The sequence below is a fragment of the Vipera berus genome (genome assembly GCF_964194415.1).
Source record: "Vipera berus genome assembly, chromosome: Z".
Classification (NCBI taxonomy): domain Eukaryota; kingdom Metazoa; phylum Chordata; class Lepidosauria; order Squamata; family Viperidae; genus Vipera; species Vipera berus.
Genome location: NC_138205.1, coordinates 121,863,256 through 121,882,421, shown reverse-complemented (window position 1 = coordinate 121,882,421; position 19,166 = coordinate 121,863,256). Strand labels below are relative to the sequence as shown.

The 19,166-nt window shown below is 39.3% G+C and overlaps 2 protein-coding genes across 8 annotated transcripts in view; both read left to right on the top strand.

Moving 5' to 3' along the window:
- UBE3C (ubiquitin protein ligase E3C) overlaps positions 1-3,110 on the top strand; it is a 73,613-nt gene extending 70,503 nt beyond the window's left edge. For both annotated transcript variants that reach the window (XM_081344075.1, XM_081344074.1), the window contains exon 23: positions 1,537-3,110. In XM_081344075.1, coding sequence (XP_081200201.1) covers positions 1,537-1,707 — 171 coding nt within the window. In that variant the 3' untranslated portion in view covers positions 1,708-3,110. The remainder of the gene's footprint in view (positions 1-1,536) is intronic.
- Positions 3,111-4,484: 1,374 nt separating this feature from the next.
- DNAJB6 (DnaJ heat shock protein family (Hsp40) member B6) overlaps positions 4,485-19,166 on the top strand; it is a 60,181-nt gene continuing 45,499 nt past the window's right edge. For 2 of the 6 annotated variants that reach the window (XM_081344070.1, XM_081344068.1), the window contains exons 1-5: positions 4,980-5,199; positions 11,549-11,638; positions 12,534-12,643; positions 15,353-15,409; positions 15,967-16,077. In XM_081344070.1, the coding sequence (XP_081200196.1) occupies positions 11,574-11,638; positions 12,534-12,643; positions 15,353-15,409; positions 15,967-16,077 (343 nt within the window). In that variant the 5' untranslated portion in view covers positions 4,980-5,199; positions 11,549-11,573. Of the gene's footprint in view, positions 4,645-4,974; positions 5,200-11,548; positions 11,639-12,533; positions 12,644-15,352; positions 15,410-15,966; positions 16,078-19,166 lie in introns of those variants that run through there. The other 4 variants (XM_081344069.1, XM_081344073.1, XM_081344072.1 and 1 more) reach the window with 4 other exon arrangements.

Genomic DNA, 19,166 nt, shown 5'->3' with positions numbered 1-19,166 from the left:
GGAAACAGTGAGGGAACGGCCCCCACTGCCTTGGCCCTGGCCCAGAGACACTCCTTCTGCCAGAGACCCTCAGATCTGTCCCACTCCTGCCCAGGCCCCCATAGGCACCCTTGATGCGAACCATGTAGAGCTGGCCACGCCCACCCAGTAGGCCATACGCACTCTAGCCACGCCCACCCAGTAGGCCACGCCCACCATGGCCATACCCACCCGGCCCCCTGAGGGCAACTGCAAGGCTGATGCGGCCCTCAGTGAAATTGAGTTTGACACCCCTGGCTTACAGGCCCCTTTCCATTCGATCTCTTGGGAAGAGATTTCGTTGTATACCTTCTTTGCTCAATCATTACAGATGGGTGAAGCAGTTAGTCTCAGGTGTATCTTGCCCAAAAGGCATACACAGCTTTGTAGGAAATAGCATCTTCATTGCACTGGAAACCAGCTGCTAGCTACTACAGCTCCTGGAATGAGGTACCGTGCTATATCAGAGTAGATCTGTTACTCTGCAGGTGATCAAGAGCTTTCACAGCCTTTGTGTCCTGGAGGTTAATGAGGCACCTAATGGAAGTGCCAGTTAAATCGGAGAGACCCGATCATGATAAGGCATTGAGTAAATTTTCCCCTCTATCCGATCATGTCTCTCTGCAGCGGAGTAAAAACAGATCCTAGATATGGGTTCTTAATTAGACTGAATCTGTGATGGAAAAAAGCTCATGATTGTCATAAATGCACTGAAATCTCCAACCCCCAGGGAAGAAGATAGGCTAGAAATCTCCTAGTAGTAAAAGCCTGGGGGAGTCAATTTATCAACCTGACGATAAGATCCAGTAGCTCTAAATTCCCTCTCAAGACCACTTTCAGAAATCAGACCTCCTCGCTGATCCCTGCTAGCAAGCTACAAAGTTTCTTGGAAATTTTTTTGGCACCCCCTATTCCCCTGCCTTGCAGTCAAGATCGATGCAGCATCTGTAATGTTGGGCACATCTTGGAAATGTGTGTCTAGGGATGATTTGTGTGCAGACATAAAATTCTTGTTTGTGCCCTTGATAAAGTTATTTTGAGAAATAGTTGATGCATGTATACTGAGTGATGAGAGAAGCTTTCTCTTAATTTTACATAAACTGTTCTCTGTACTGTCAAAGCCTGTTTGTATTGTTGTGCTGGCATTTGTAGTATATAGTCCCCTGTGTTCTTCAAATTGTTGGATGTTAGCTGGAATGCAAACAGACAATATTTTCTGTTTCTTTCTTTGAAAATTTTTGTATTGCATGTTAGTGAGTTATCCTTCCACTTCATTGTTGAGTAACTGCTTGATAGAATAAAATAAACCCTTTTTTATCATGTCCCATTTCCCCAACTTTTCATTATTAAAGATTAGCTGGCTCTCCAGAGTGAAGATGACATCTTTTGACAATTACTGCTCCTAGCTTCAGATGCTTCTTTAGAGTAACGAGTACAATAACACACGGAGATGGCACCGAAAGTCGTTTTTAAAAATTATTCTCATTGTTTTTTCCTTATCTTTTCCCCTGGACACAGGAATTGTACCCTGCTTTTTGCATTCACAACGGGGGCTCTGATTTGGAGCGACTGCCCACCGCCAGTACCTGTATGAATTTGCTGAAGCTGCCAGAATTCTGCGATGAACACCTTATGCGGAACAAACTGCTTTATGCGATTGAATGTGCTGCTGGATTTGAGCTGAGTTGAACTGAACTGATCAAATGCTTTGCAGAGGAAGTAATCAGTGCCTATTCCTTAAGCCACACACACTCACACTCACACTCACACACACCTAGCAGATTAAGAGAGGTCCATGTAAATTTTTGCAACTCATTTTCCCGTTGAATTACCCTCAAGTAGGTTTCCGTTTTAATGTGAGGCATTAACTGGCTATCATTTTTTGGGAGTTTAAACCCCACTGAGATTTTCTGGATTGGATTCAAAAGGAGCAGTTGCTAAACTTTCCAAGAGAGAGAGAGAGAGAGAGAGAGAGAGAGAGAGAGCACCTTTGGGACGACATCTTCGAGAAAATAACCAAAGATGAAGGCTTTGTGCTGTTTGAACACAAATAATTCCATTGAGTGGCAATAAAGCGTCCTGCAGAGTAGTCGATGGGGAAAAAGGAACAGGTTGATGTTCCTGGAGGGAAGAGAATCGTTTGAAAACCTGCAACTCAAGTAACCCCACCTCCTTTGAAGAGGCAGAAATTGTTTACCATTTTTTTGCAATTTATTTGCAACTGAAAAAATTATTTTCATTTTATTAGGTGACACGCGAGACATTGAGAAATTTATTTTGGCCTTTAGAAAAAAATATTTATCTACCTGACTAGGCATGCCTGTTCTTCAGTCATTCCCTTACCCAGTGTCATAATCAGCTGTACACTGTTCCAAATAATGTAATTGTTTTTTTTCTGATCTGTTCCATTGTTTCTCCGTGCTTGTAGCTTAAAAAAATTCGTATTACTTTAACATATACAATAAGTAAAATGGTTATGACAGTAGAAAAGGAATTTGTGTAACAACTATTAAAATAAATTTGTATAAAAGAATCAGGCTTCCTTCTTTGCAGCTGAAAGCTTTCAGGTGTTTGCATTTTCTCTTTCATTAACTCTACCTGGAATGCAATTGGTGAAAAATGTTTTATTTGCTCTATCAACGGGACAGAGAAAGAAGGGGGTGGGGCTACTTGATTGCATTTGATTGCCAAGAGAAATACGTAAGGTAAAAAGAAATAGTTCAGAATTGATAATCACACATAATCAACCTTTGTCATGTGCAATTTAGTTTTTTTTTTAAAGCATTAACTGGCAAAATCAAGTTATGTCCTTTTGAGGCAATGAAAGAGACTTCTAAACTGTTGAGCTGGGGGAAACCCTCAGCTCATGGTCTCCAAACTTAAAAGCAATTTTACTGCTGAAGAAGTTCCTAACTTTATTAATCAGCAGTAAACAGCAATATATTTTAAATGTGCAGAAGGGATCTGAATGGTTTGAAGATGTTTGCTAGTATTAGTATAAAAATGTATAATTTCATGACTTGGATACAAAATGAAGTGTTAAAAATGCTATTTGTAGTTTCCTTGTACAGAAATAAAACAATTTTCTTTTTTGTTTTGCTCCAAGCTGCTTCATTTATGTTAACTGTAACAATTCTATTTTGTTCACAGTTGTCTTTGTTCATTTAAATACATAAACTATATGTTTCAGATAACCCTTTCCTAAAATACCTTGCAATATCTTGATGAGAAAACTCTGAATATTTTTAAAGTATTATTTTATAATCCACAGCATTAAATATTTCAAAGCTTTTTTTCAGAACTGTGTTTTTCTGTTGGCTTAAAACTCCTCTTAACTGAAAATATAAATTAAACTTTTATATTGTGCAGTGCAATATATTAGTATAGAAATTCAATTGAATTAGAAGCAGAGGGTGAAATTAAGTTGGGAGGGCAGAAAACAGTGAGTTACATTGGTTGTATCAATATCGCTTTTTTGTACTTGCACTACTACAGAACGTTTTTTTTTTTGAAAATTAATTAGCAGTCTGCTATTTCCAGAAAAAACAAAACATTTTTAGAAATATTATTTGGGGCTTGTTTAGCTGAAGACAGTCAAGTTTCAGTTTATTGGGTCTCAGTGCAGCTGACTTCACTTAGAATGTAATCAACATGTTTGTAATGCTGCAATTACACAAATGACACAACCTGAGCCAAATTATGTAATTTGCATTCTTTGTGTATTGATTTATTTCAGTGACTTTTGTCATTTGTCCAAGTTACTAAAGATTAAACAGTTCTCTCTCTCTCTCTCTCTCTCTCTCTCTCTCTATATATATATATATATATATATATATATATATACACAAATGCACACACACACATACTGCTCAAAAAAATAAAGGGAACAGAAGATAAGACATCCCACTATTAAATACAGTACATTGTGTTGTTTAAGTGTTCCCTTTATTTTTTTGAGCTCTGTGTGTGTGTGTGTGTGTGTGTGTGTGTGTGTGTGTGTGTGTGTGTGTGTGTACTTGGGATGCCTCTGCTGCTGCTTAAACCAATCAATCATCCACCTTAGACCCTACGAAGGAAACAATGGCAAACCATTACGTTTTTCGTAAAAAGCTGCAGGGATTAGTCCAGGCAGTCGCCGTGAGTCAACCCTGCCTGAAAGGAACAGAAAATTAAAAAAAAAATGATTTTAAAAAATATATTTTCTCCCATTCTCCTGGGCTTGTCCCTTCCACATTGCGAGAGATGCTAATTTCGCGGCAGCCACTAGGGGACAACCGTAGCACGAACTTCCCAAGAGCAGGCTGGGGGGGGGCGGGTAAACATTCGGACGACTTATTCCAGAACCTTCCGGAACTTTTGAGGCCGTGACGAAATTACTCGGCGGGTGCCTCCCTCCCTTTCCCGGAAGCGGGTTACATAGAGATGCGTAGCGCAGAGTGACTCGCCCCCATGACTTCAGGGGAATTTCCTGAGCCGAAGCCACTCTTGCTTTCCCCTCCCTCTTTCTTTGTTGCCGTTTTCCCCAGCCATCCCGAGGAGGAAGCGAGAGCCGCTCTTCCTAAGCCGGGGAGAAATCCCAGATTTGCTCACAGCTGGGACCGAGGAACAAGTTCCGGCTCAAGAGCGGTGGGCGTCTTTCTAATTCAGCCCCTCCTTTCGGTGGCGGGTGGAATCCTAGGGGTAGAGCGAGGCAGCAGCCCTCCTCGTTCCTGATAGGCCTAAGCCGAGATAGGACGAGGAGGAAGGTTCAAGCATGGCCTCCCCCGTTATCCGCATCTCCCCGGCCCGGTCTTCTCAGTTGACCTCGCAGCTTAGCCGCGGCTCGAGATTCACAAGGGCGCGTCAGGCGGGAATAAATGCTTCGGGCCCTCTCTTTTCGGGACTTTCCCCGGAAAGGGGTGGGAACACTTGTCCCGGAAGTCCGCAGCTATATATACCCCTCTTCAGATTTTTTCCCCCCCTCCTCGCTCTATAAACGCTGGGCGATAAAAGACGGGGGTTCTTCCGCTGCCTACGCGTGACGCACTTCCTATTCACGGCCTTGCCAGAAGCTGTGGACGTGCTGCTGTTGCTTCTGCTGCTGCTGCTTCCAAAGCGGGAAGGCTAGCGAGCTCCGAGAGGAGGAGACGAGAGCGGAGGGCGGCTGTCGCTGCTCGCGAAGGGGGAACCAGGAGCGAGCGGGTGAGCGCGGAGGCGGGAAAAGCAGTTACGGATCACCAACAATTTAGCGCGCGGGGGGGGAGGGGCGGGGAGGAACACCACCGCCAGTGGAAAATTTGGGGTCTCTCAGCATCGGGTTTTGCGTTCCCCTCCCCACCCCGCCCTTTTTCCTTTGGCTCGTGCTCTCTCCTGATTGGCCAAAGCGCGCCCCGCGCCGGGGAAAAGAGGGGAGTGGTCGCCTGCAAACACAGGGTGGGTAGATTAATGACGTCCCACCCAGTTCCCTGCTTGCCTTCGGTAAGGAAACTCGGAGGCGGCCGGCCCTTGCCTTCTTCGTCTTGGATGCTGCCGGGTCCTTTTTCTCGCCGATATCTCTCCCCTTCTCCGCGGCGTTCGTTACCTTTTTGCCTCAGGGGCTAAGTGGGCAAAAAACAGGGGCACCACAGAAGCACAAAAGGGGCCTGCCAGCAGGTTGGGGGGTGTGGGGTCCGCCAAGGGCAGAGTTTTATAACCATGGCACCTTTAAGGTGGGTGGGCTTCGACTCGAGAATTCTCCAGGCCAACATGTGGTGGGAAATTCTGGGATTAAAGTTCGCCCATCTTAAAGATGCCAAGGTTGAAAAACACTGACTTGGAAGATTAGGATGGATTGGCAAAGGATGGGCATGAAGAATAATTAAAATGCCAGTATAACAACCTATGGTGAATTAATTAGAAATATATAATTTATTTAACAACCAGTTACTAATAAATGGTGGAGCATTTGCTGGCTGGAAAATGCTAGGAGTTGAAGTCCACACGTCTTAAAAGATGCATAGGTTGGAAAATATTGCTCTAGTCTAGAGCTTCAGAAATCATCCTTTATAAATGTGTTATTAAGGGAACTAGGGTGCTGCAACCAAAAAGGTCTGTTTCAAGGGAAAAGATGTTGAGGCAGGTAAAATAATACATACCTTAGTATTCCTGCTTGGAGTAAGAGATATTTTTTATTTCAACTGCGTTGTTAGTGGAAAGTTTATAGTGGCTCAATTTATTTGTATGCCACAGGCTGCTGATCTGAATAGCACAATAAGGATTCAGTGCTGTCTCAACAAGATAATGTGATGCTGTGTGGAATTTATTGCTGATAGCAGTGTTTCTGTTTTGTGCATTGCCCAATGAAGTGGGGGAAGGGCACTTTCTATCTTTTTTATTCTAGCCAGAGTTAGTTTTTGTTCTTCACTGTAAAAATTTCTATTGTTATAAGAAGGCTTACAGTCAGAAACACTTTGTCTCTTATGAATTGAACCATTATAATAGCATAAAAAGCAGTAAATGGTTTTAGCTGAAATGAGAATTAATTTTGCCTCAGATTTCTTATACATCATGCACATAATTATTAAAAGTAACATTATTTGTCTTTTAAAATTTCAGTGATAGAAATTGAAAGAATAGCTGGCCATTAAAATTTCCTCGAGGAAGGAAACATTTTGTAGACAAGATTTAAAGAGTTTTAATGCTAGGTGTTTGTTTTATAGGTAATTAACATATTTCACATAACACTGCCATTTTTTTAGTAAATAATTTGGAAGAAAAAAAAAATTCAGATAGTCCTTGACGTACAGCCACAATTAAGCCAAACATTTCTGTTGCTAAGTGAAACATTTGTTAAGTAGATTTTGCCCCATTTTACTACTTTACTTGCAACAGTTGTTAAATGAATCAATGCAGTTGTTAAATTAGTAACATGGTTGTTAAATGAATCTGCCTTCCCCATTGACTTTGCTTTGTCAGATTGTTGCAGAAGAGGATCATGTGACCCCAGGACATTGTAAGCATATACATATATATGAGTTAGTTTCCAAATGTCTTAATTTTGATCATATGATGGGGATGCTGCAATGATCGTAAGTGAAAAATGATTGTCACTTTTTTAGTACCATTGTAACTTTGGTCACTAAATGAACTGTTGTAAGTCAAGGACTACTTGTATAAGTACTTAAAAGAGTCTTCCTGTGTATTAAAAAAACACATCCATCACTATTCAGTCTAATAATTCTTGACAGTAATTGTTCTAAATAATACTTTGTTTAGTACCTACATAAAGTTGCTGAATGATGTCATTTGTCCACATGGAATGAAATATGCTGATGATATTCAGCATATTTGTCTAACTTTGCCTTGGGCTACTCAGATAATCCCATCAAGTTCTTCTCTGTGTCTGGATATGCTGTAAGGGCCTGCATAGAGAAAAATGTGCTTCAACTCAGCCCTAGTGAGTCCAGGTAGCTGTGGGGATTTTTAGCTCTCCTGTACCTGGAATTAGAGATTTTTCACCTTTGCTTTTGGAGAGGTTTGCAGTCCCCCACTCAGAACCAGTGCACACTTTATGGAGCCTCCTGGGTTCCCAGTTCCAGCTCAAGGAGTAAAAGACATTTGTGGTCAGGCAGGCCTTTGCACAACTCTGTCTTGTGCTCTAATTGTGCTTGTTCCTGGTGATGTTAATCACCTCTCATTTTGGATAGTGCTTTATATAGGTTGCTATTGAAGACTGAAAGCCACATTGGTTGAGGGGTGTTCTTTGAAGCTTTTTCTCTTTGCAGTTGTTACTAATATCTTCATGGTTTACAAACTTTGTGCATTCATCGTGATTGATATCTCATAGTGAAGGTATTCATGGTAGAAAAAGTTAGTATGAAATTCTAGATTTTGAAGTTTCTTTCTGCTAACTAAAGAAGTTTTGGTCAATCAAAATCTTTTTATTTAAGAAGATATAATTACCTTTTATAGTAGGGATATATATCTTCTCCCATGCTGTTCTGGAAAAAAAAAATCTCTTGCAGATTGAATTTCCAAAAGGGTACGGAAGGCACAACCAATACAATACTCTTTTCTCAATCTTAGATGTAATATTAGAAAATGTGTTAGCAGCTCCTAATTCTGAATTATTTTAAAATTATATGGAATAATTAGTAAACTAGTATTCCATGGAAAATAGAACTGGCAGAAGCAATAGAATTTGCAAAACTAGATATTTGTATAATTATTAATCTATGCTCTGAAGCAACCTTATATTCATATCTCCTTTGCTTTTGGTCATGTAACTTCTGAAACAGTGAATCATGTCTGATTTTGATGAAATAGAAGTAAATAACAATTTGTGCAACAGTCATTCATTTGCATTGCTGTGTTGCTTCTTCCCCTACAGCTGCTACTATTTTTTTTAGTACATCATGCTTCCAGATGTCCATATATATTTTGTGTAGAATACTGTCCTCTAGCCATTCTTTACCATCATTTTGCTTTTTAATTCCTTCTATTTCCTGGCTCCCCTCTTTTATTTGCCAAATAGATAGATAAGATAGATAACCTTTATTGTCATTTTTTTACTGTGGGCACAATGGCATACATTAAAAATGAAATTTAGTTGCTTGCTCTCAAAGTTCTTTATATTTTTTAGCCTTGAATTTTCCTTTCTGACAATAGAACACACACACACACCCCTCTTATTTCTGTTGCTATCAGTTATACTGATCAGATTTGGACCATCTGGAGGCCACCACGTTGCCAACTTCTGATATAATACTAGGGACTTACTTAATACAGTGTTTTAATTAGCAATGGCTCCTAATATGTAATCATTATTGAAAGATGTTTGTGAACAGCTGATTTCAATGAAACTAGATTGCCTATCTAGTTTCATTGAAATCAGCTGTTCAGATCTTTCAAAAGATGGTGTTGTAATTAGAAAAACTTATTTATGCTGTCTTTAGCATAGTTTCCAAGTAATATCAGAAGAATGTTTATGCATTGAGCCTTTCCAAGATAAATACTATTCAAGCACATCACTATTTACAAGGGTTATTTAAATGGTACAATGCATTGCTTGATATAAGGTGTCATCTAATTAACCTTGGCTGACCTCAAAAGGTTTAGCTGGGTTGGACCTGCTATTTGTTAGTGATTTATACGGATTTATTTATCAGTTATCTATTCCAATATTAATACTTGCTTGAAGCAATAATCATACAAGTCTGCAAGCTAGATTTAGGTATTGGGGAAAAATGCTGGAAGCTTAAAATTAATTTCATATTGCTGTCAAGAGAACTACATGCCACGTTCCTAATCTAATCAAATGTTAAGTTTGACTTGGATACCTGTATTTTTATATAAAAAGGTAAAGGTTCCCCCGCACATGTGTGCTAGTCATTTCCGACTCTAGGGGCCGGTGCTCATCTCCGTTTCAAAGCTGAAGAGCCAGCGCTTGTATGAGGACGTCTCTGTGGTCATGTGGCCGGCATGACTAGACGCCAAAGGCGCATGGAACGCTGTTACCTTCCCACCGTAGTGGTCCCTATTTTTCTACTTGCATTTTTACGTGCTTTCGAACTGCTAGGTTGGCAGAAGCTGGGACGAATAACAGGCACTCACTCTGTTACGCGGCACTTGGGATTCGACCCGCCAAACTGCCGACCTTCTGATTGACAAGCTCAGCATCCTAACCCACTGAGCCACCGCATCCCTGTATTTTTATATAGTTACTAGTTATTTGATAAGTAATTAGATTTTGAATGGATGCATTTGGATAAATCACAACATCATTTCCTGTAGTATGCTTTTTGTTTTTTATGAACCAATCTTACATTTCTTTTCTGAGTAAAAGAAGGGATTTGAGTATCTTTTCTTACATTTATGGGAGCTTGTAGCATAGCCTGTTGGCCACATTCCTGCTGTTTTCCTACCCTAATTTTTATGCAAATGAAATAAGTTTTTACCTTCTGCACTTGCTGGAAGACATGAGGGAAGGTGTTCTCTGACAGCAAAGTAACATCAGGAATTCTCCAGCTGATCTTTCCCTCATAAAAGCATTGCATAAACAGGGGATGACACTGCCCCTCCCCGAATAATTAGGGGTATTACAGGATTGTCCACACATTTTAAGTGTTTGGTGGCCTTTCTGCATAACCCAAACCCAGTTCCAAATTAGCCACATCACTTGGAAATGATGTGATTATAAGCTTTTAGAATGTCTCATAGCACTAGAAAGGAGGCAGAGGCAAGCCATTTCTGAAAAACCTGCACAGAAAACTGCAGGGATTAATCCATTCAGTCACCACGAAATGGGGAATTCCCCCTCCCTCACAAAAGGAGTGGTTGCTTTCAGGCCGTGCATATTCAGTGTGCAACCTTTCAGGATGTGTTTGATGGTGCTTTCCCCAGAATTATTTTTGTTTAAGCCAGTTTGTTGTTTTTTTACTCCCCATCTCTTTTCTTTCTCTACTGCAGTGGTTAGTTGGCAACAATAATACATTCTTCCTTTGCTCTCAGGCTTTCTAGTGAAAATAGAGAATGTGGGAATATTCCTGAGATAGGTATGTAGAGCCACAGGAGTACGAGAACCCATAGAATCTCCTTCTAACTTTCCATATTCAAACTGCTTCTGCAAATAGATTTTTAAATCCTGATGCCTACACATAATATTCTCCTGTACCTCCTGAGCAATAAAACTCAATTCTAATCCAACAGCAAAGTTTCTCCAACATAGTTTGTTTTAAGAATAGTTGTTTTAAGCTGTTTGATGGAATTTTAAAATTCTATTCTTTTAAATTTTGTCTTCATTATATGTAACTTTTATGTCAGTATTGCTGCATACCACCGTCCTCTCTTTCACTCCATAGTTTTCATTAGTTTAAGCATTTATGGTATTCTTAATTTGTTAAGGTGCCATAATATTTTAATATCAAATAATTTCCCACAAGAACTAGATAAAAACTGACTTAAAAGGACAATACATTTAATTCTTTGCTGTTTTATTACTTATTAATTTATTAAATTTTTATCCTGCTTTTATTACTTTATAAGTAACTCAAGTCAATGAACATACCTAATAATCCTTATTACTATTTTCCCCACAACAACCTTGATATAAAAATCTTTGTTGGAATAAAAAATATTTCAGATGTTTTGCAAAATGGTTTGTTTGGTTTAGCCTACCCAATTTTTTTGGCAGAAGTTAAGACTAGGACACTATCTTACCTGATTAAAAACTTGATTAAAAACAGTTTTGTTATTCAAAAATATGCTGATTATTTTGTCATCTAGACCAGGAGTTCCCAACACCCGGGAACCGACCCACCAGCGACTGGTCTGCGCATGCGAGCGAAGCCCTGTCTATGCATGCACATGCTCCAGGCAGTGCAGGAAACCATGCCCCCCCCCCAAAAAAAAAAACTGTGGAAGAACCACCCTCCATAGAAACCAGTCCAAGGCTCTTTTCCTACAATGATTTTTTTTTTGGCAGTGATTTAACAATCCATATTTTCATAGTGTGCATCATACCTTTTAAGAGAAATATGTGTTTTTATATTGAAATGAAGTCTTGATTTTACAGGATTCTTATCTGACCACAATAAAACATGGTGGATTATTATGAAGTCCTAGGAGTGCATAAGCATGCCTCACAGGAAGACATCAAAAAAGCGTAAGTACCGATTTTTAAAGCTATGGCAGGTTATATTATATTCCTTGCGTTAGCCATTTTTTGAGGGAGGCTTTCAGCCACATAAAATGGGGTGTCTATAAACAGTCTTCCCATGCTTCCTTTACTAACGCTTGGGGTGCTTATTTATATGTTTACCTAGAATTAAATCTTATAGTTGAAATTATGCTTGGTCACTCAGCCAGATATTTATTAACTGCAAAAGACTGTTTGAAGCAGAAGCTTTTTAAAACATACAAATGAATGTGGCTACAGAAAAAAATGATATGTCAGGAACTTACAGTAGGAATAAACATCGATCTTACAAAAATTACTCCCTAGAATTGGGACAAGTTTATTGATTAGTTGGCTGTGACTTCTAAATTAAGAAATTGATGGGTAATACTAATTTCCTAATCCTATGATTCAGTTGTAGATTGATAAAATAGGATAAATAGTTAATAGTACAATTCTTATAGTATGGCACTATCTAGAACTGCAGAGTATGGATGAGATTTTAATTAAACAACTTAATAATTAAGGTTTTGTACTTTTTCACATATTCTGTTTATGGGATTTAGAACCCTTGTGAACTTCCTCTACTGTCTTTGTCCCCTGTTTCCTTCTATTGTGCAGTGCAGCTCATCCAGATGTTTTATTCTTCTTAGAATAGTTCTTGCAAAATGCCACAATGGGTCAAGATAAATCTCTCAAGCTTGAGCAATCCATTAGGAGCAAATTATTATATTTATCATGCATTAGGAAATTAACATTGGCAATTAGTATCTCTTATCAGTTTAAAATGTTAAAAATTCTTAGTTCATCAGGCTAGCTTATGCTTTTGTTATTTTTTATGCAGTGTTGTTTTTGAACAAAGTATTTTTGGTTTTGATTTCAGATACCGTAAACTAGCATTAAAATGGCATCCTGACAAAAATCCAGATAATAAAGAGGAAGCTGAGAGACAATTCAAGCAAGTTGCTGAAGCTTATGAAGTGCTGTCAGATAGTAAGTAATAATATGAAAGACTTCCACATCCTTGTGGCAGTTAGAACATGCCTAAAACTATTTAATACATATTTAGTCTCAGAATGTCAAAGAAATTCTGTAACACTGGACTGGGTAGAAATGTTCTCCTCCTCTGGACTTTCCTTGAGAAAACAGATGTGCTGCACTGGATAATTGTACGCAGCAGCTGTGCAGAAGGAAGGGAAGGAGGTTGCTGGTAAAATGGAGAGCAGGTGGAGTATTTAAGGGAAAGATAATTTATATCATTTCAGTAATCGGTTTCAGTTTGTATTTAAATACAAGTAGTTCTCGACTTATAACAGTTCATTTAGTAACCATTCAAAGTTACAGTGGCACCGAAAAATGTGACTTATGACCATTTTTTCACAGTTACAATCTTTGCAGCATCCCCATGATCATATAATCAGAATTCCAATGCTTGGCAATCGGTTCATATTTATGACTTGCTGTCTCCCAAGGTCATGTGATCCCCTTTTGTGACATTCTGACAAGCAATGGGGGAAGCCAGATTCACTTAACAACTGGGTTGCTAACTTATCAATTGCTGTGATTCACTTAACTATGGCGAATAAAATGGGGCAGACATTTTGAGCTCAATTGTGGTTGTAAGTTGAGAACTACCTGCAGTGTAAATTATATAAATTAGGCCAAGAGGACAGCTCGATCTAATTATACTCTCCCTTCCCACCAATATGTCACTTGAGATTTTTGGCAAATGTTTTGTTCTTTGTCATATGTTAGGGCAGCGATTCCCAAACTTTTCTATGCCCCGCATCCCTAGAATGCTTCTGATATATTCTCGCACCCCTTAAAAAAGTTTGAAAGAAAGGCAACAATTTATGCATATACACTGTAATTTTGAAGCTTCTAAACTCAAGTTTTTGCACCCCCTGGAATATCGTTTTGCACCCCCAGGGGGTGTGAGCACCCCCTGTTGGGAACCCTGGGGCTACGGTTTCCCAAAGTATAATCTCCTTTGGTGTGAGGTGCAGACAGAGCAAGAGAAGGTGTGAAGAACCTTTTAGTTGTACCTTGTTGCAATAAATCTATGTTTCCCGAAGTTTCATTGTATCCTTTTCATATCATTTTGATGTTTGGATTTTTAGGGGAGAGGTATAAACTAAGATTGCAGGTAGTCCTTGATTAATGATGGTAACTGGGACTAGAATTTCTATCGCTAAGCAACATAGTTGTACAATGTGACTTTATGTGACTATGCCACTTCCATATGGAAGTTCTGGCAGTCCCAAACAAATCACTGCAGGTTGTTAAGCGAGCACCTGATATGACCATGACTTCTGACTTCCTGCAGTCTTTTCCATTGACTTTGCTTGTGGGAAAATGATAGGAAAGATTGCAAATGGTGAGCATGGGACTGCAGGATGTTGTGTCAGATAGAATGTCAAGGTCTGGTCATAAATGCCATATTGTTCCGTTGTAAGTTCGAACGATGCACTAAAAAATAGAATAATAGAACAGAATAATATCTTTATTGTCACTCTGAATATACACTAATTGGCATTCCGTAAAATGAGATTTTGTTGCATACAGCTCTGAAAGGGTCACCACCTCCAATGTACACTACATAAATATGACAAAAATAAGCGAATAAATGCAAAATTATGCATATGCCCGCATATGTTGTATGACACCGAGGAACAACAGTCTAGTTCGAGTTATGTATACATGTGCATAGCAAGGAAAATGAATCTTGCGAGTTTACCAGACGGATGACATAAGGAACAAAGCCATAAAGTGCGTGTGTGGGGTCTCTAACAATACTTTGAGCTCTAAGCACACAGCGCTTATAAGCAGCATCCTGAATATCAGGGAGCGAGCTTCTTATGATCTCTGTGTGGACTTTCTATCTGAGGCACTGCTGCCACCAAACCAGACAGTGATGCAGTTTGTTGAAATGCTCTCAATTGTGCCTCTGTAAAAAGTGGCCAGGACATAAGGAGAAAGATGTGCTCTCTTCATCCGATGCAGGAAATGCAGATGCTGGTTTGCACACTTCACTAAGGATGAGGTGTGGAGAGACCAATTCAGATGGTTAGTTATCTGCACCCCCCCAGATACTTAATACTGTTGACCACCTCTACAGCTGCATTCTTGATAGTGAGTGGAGTATCACTATGCCGGCTCTTTCTAAAATTCTAAAAAGGGGTAAAGACAAGAGATTTAGAAACTTCTGTCATATTGTTAATCTATAGGTCCTGAAGAAATGGTAGTGTGTGGTTGTGAGATTTAGGAAACCCTCCCTCAGCCTGCCATACATTTTGCTAACTTTTGACTGAATTTAAGAAGAAATAGTATTTTGGTGCATAACCAAGGATCAAATTATTTATTCAGAAAAAGATATCAGTTTTGTTAGATATTTCATCCTACTTAAGAATTACATCTTGATGTCATTATGAAGGAAATTCTAATACGTTCCCTAATAGCTTTTTCATAATTTTCAGACTTATGGCAAATACCAGAAACTGATTTTAAAAAAGTATTCAAAGAAGAGACTGCCTTGTCTTCTCTTTTTCCGTTGTATCCTCAACCTGGTCTTTTAAAAGTCAGGGAAGGTTGCAGAATAGGATTGCTATGCTTGGAGGTGTTTAGAGGGGAATCCATAGAACAGAGCAAACATGAGATCATCAAAATAGTTTATGTTGGATTTATACTTCCTCTTCTTTGCAGCTAAAAAGCGGGATATCTATGATAAGTATGGAAAAGAAGGGTTAAATCCAGGTGGAGGTACGTAAGGATTTAATTCTGCTGCTCCTATTTTTTTTAATGTAAATGTGAAACCACTTATAGCTTTGATAATTAGAAAGGATAAAATACAGAAAGAGTGAGAGGATTAAATAACTAAGATAATTGCAATAAAGAAAATTGGAACCTGCTTCTTTATATCTTTTCTTCCTTTTCTCTTTTTTCTTTTATCACTTTTTAAATTTTGTATTGTTTTTAATGTGTAAAAATTCTTCAATAAAATTAATTTTAAATAGTAAATGTTTGTGGAACAGACAGTCTATCAATGGATTTTAATAGATGTGTGTACTGATTTGCATAGGGCAAATCTACTCCAACTATGGCTACATCTAATTAAAATCCTTACATCCTATCTCTAATCTGGGAAGGGTTTTGAGAAAGAAAAATAAGAAATCACATGCTATGCTGCGTTTGATAAAATGACAAAAATTCAAGAAATAAAATTATTAACATTTGTTATTAAAATGGTGCTCTTACTAAATTATATAAGGAATGTTTTAATATTCTGGAAAATGGAATATTGAATACTTTTTTTATAGGTGGAAGTCATTTTGACAGTCCATTTGAATATGGTTTTACATTCCGGAATCCTGAGGATGTCTTCAGGGAGTTCTTTGGTGGAAGAGATCCATTTTCTTTTGATTTCTTTGGTGAGTACTTTTAAACTAAATCTGAGTGTGTCAAATATTGAAATTTTCACATTTTTCTATCTTATCAAGTAGATCACAACCTACTACTTGATAAGATAGAAAAATGTGGGTTAGACAGCGTCACCACCAGATGGATTCGTAGCTGGCTGTCCAGCCGTACTCAGCGTGTGGTCCTCAATGGAACCGCATCTACATGGAGAGAAGTGTGTAGTGGGGTGCCCCAGGGCTCTTTTCTGGGCCCAGTGCTTTTCAACATCTTCATCAACGATTTGGACGAGGGGATAGATGGGGAACTCATCAAATTTGCAGACGACACCAAGCTGGCAGGGATAGCCAAAACTCCAGAAGACAGGCTTAAGATACAGGAGGATATGGACAGACTTAAACACTGGGTGCTATCTAACAAAATGAAATTCAATGGTGAAAAAAGTAAGGTTTTACATTTAGGCAGGAAAAACCAAATGTACAGGTATAGTATAGGTGGTACCTTGCTCAATAGTAGTAACTGTGAGAGGGATCTCAGTGTCCTAGTGGACAATCACTTAAATATGAGCTAGCAGTGTGCTGCAGCTGCCAAAAAAGCCAACACAGTGCTAGTCTGCATTAACAGAGGGATAGAATCAAGATCACGTGAAGTGTTAATACCACTTTACAATGCCTTGGTAAGGCCACATTTGGAATACTGCATCCAGTTTCAGTCACCACGATGTAAAAAAGATGTTGAGACTCCAGAAAGAGTACAGAGAAGAGCAACAAAGATGATTAGGGGACTGGAGGCTAAAACATATAAGGAACAGTTGCTGGAATTGGGTATGTCTAGTTTAATGAAGAGAAGGGCGAGGGGTGACATGATAGCAGTGTTCCAATATCTCAGGGGCTGCCACAAAGAGGGAGTCAAGCTATTCTCCAAAGTGCCCAAAGGCAGGACAAGAAGCAACGGATGGAAACTAGTCAAGGAGAGAAGCAACCTAGAACTAAGGAGAAACTTCCTGACAGTTAGAACAATTAACTAGTGGAACAACCTGTCTCCAGAAGTGGTGAATGCTCCAACACTGGAAGTTTTTAAGAAGAGACTGGGCAGCCATTTGTTCAAAATGGTATAGGGCAGACATGTCAAACACAAGGCCCAGGGGCCGGATCCGGCCCGTGAAGTGGTTTCATGCGGCCCGCGAAGCCATCCTGGAAACAGTGAGGGAACGGCCCCCACTGCCTTGGCCCTGGCCCAGAGACCCTCCTCCTGCCAGAGACCCTCAAATCTGTCCCACTCCTGCCCAGGCCCCCATAGGCACCCTTGATGTGAACGATGTAGAGCTGGCCACGCCCACCCAGTAGGCCAAACACACTCTAGCCACGCCCACCCAGTAGGCCACGCCCACCCTGGTCATACTCACCCGGCCCCCTGAGGGCAACCGCAATGCTGATGCGGCCCTCAATGAAATTGAGTTTGACACCTCTGGTATAGGGTTTCCTGCCTGAGCAGGGGGTTGAACTAGATGACCTCCAAGGTTCCTTCCAAATTTATTATTATTATTATTGTTGTTGTTATATTATAAAACATATTCATAAAACATGAAACTCAGTCCACTGAACACTCAAATTGACTGGCACCAGTGGTTGACACGGGATGATGATGATGAAGAAGATGATGATTATATGGTTTTGCTAGGTAGACTTTGGGAAAAGATAATGCTTAAATGAAGTAGAAAATGTTATTTTCAGAAAATTTAAGTGGAGTCTTCTGTTTTGGGGTTGGTATATAAAAATCTTGTTTGCTGTGATAGATTGGATAATATACTAAAGAGTGCAATTGCAGATTTTTTTTCTGATCCTTTTTCAATTGTAGATATGATCAATTGAATTATTTCAGTGTTACCTAGTCAGGATAGTGTTGTGTAGCTTGACTTTTGTCCTTCAAGGCAGAAAATGCTTACTTATATAAGAGAATTTCTATTTTAATGTCTGGAGTTGGCCCTGAGAACTTTGGGCTAAAGGTACCCTATAGCTACCTCTCATTTTCATCTAATAATTGCAGAGAGGCTGTAGAACTTAAAAAGTTTAGTAACTGTTTTGGAGTGGGCAAGGATATAGAAGTTAAAATTAAAGGGATTAAGTTCTGTGGATAGAGGTCATGGGTAGATTTGTCTGAGTTCTTTAAAGCATTCATTCTCTATGAAGTCTCTGTCTCTGTGATTTTGAAATAGCTGTGAAGACTAACTGAAATTTCATTTGGCTTTGATAGGAATGCCTTTTATTACCTAAGGCTGCAAGTCTTAGATTGCAGTGAAAAGAGACAATAACGCTAGGCTGAATTTGAAGAAAATTCAAAAATTTCTGATAATATAAAAAAGGTAAAGGTTCCCCCGCACATCCGTGCTAGTCGTTTCCGACTCTAGGGGCCGGTGCTCATCTCCGTTTCAAAGCCGAAGAGCCAGCGCTTGTCCGAGGACATCTCCGTGGTCATGTGGCCGGCATGACTAGACGCCAAAGGCGCACGGAACGCTGTTACCTTCCCACCGTAGTGGTCCCTATTTCTCTACTCGCATTTTTTACGTGCTTTCGAACTGCTAGGTTGGCAGAAGCTGGGATGAGTAACAGGCGCTCACTCTGCTACGCGGCATAAAATATAGCAAATATATAGTTGTTTCAATGGCCAGATATTCAAGGAAAATAGGAGGAGGAAAGAGTATTGGGTATGTTTACTGCCTTAGGTTATTTATAAAAATGATAAAAGTGGAATATAAATCAATAAGTGAATATAATTGAAAAAATAGTAGTTCTTATATAAAATGTTTCGGTTGCTGGATTTTTTTCGGTGTCCAAATGAAGCTGTAACTTTGGGGCTTAAAAATCTATTTTCATTCCAGGTAACTTGAATAATTTGCCTCATCTTAAGGATCCTGTAGTCCTTCAGATGTGGCTCAACCAGCATTGTTTAGTGCCCATAACTTATGGTTTGACCTCTTCAAAAATTTATTTAAATGTATTTTTATGAAATATATAAGAAGTAATAATTTTATCTGGTTAAAATTAATCATTCTTAAAGCCCTACCTATGGGGAACCCTGATGGCTGAAGCTTTTAAGTTGAACA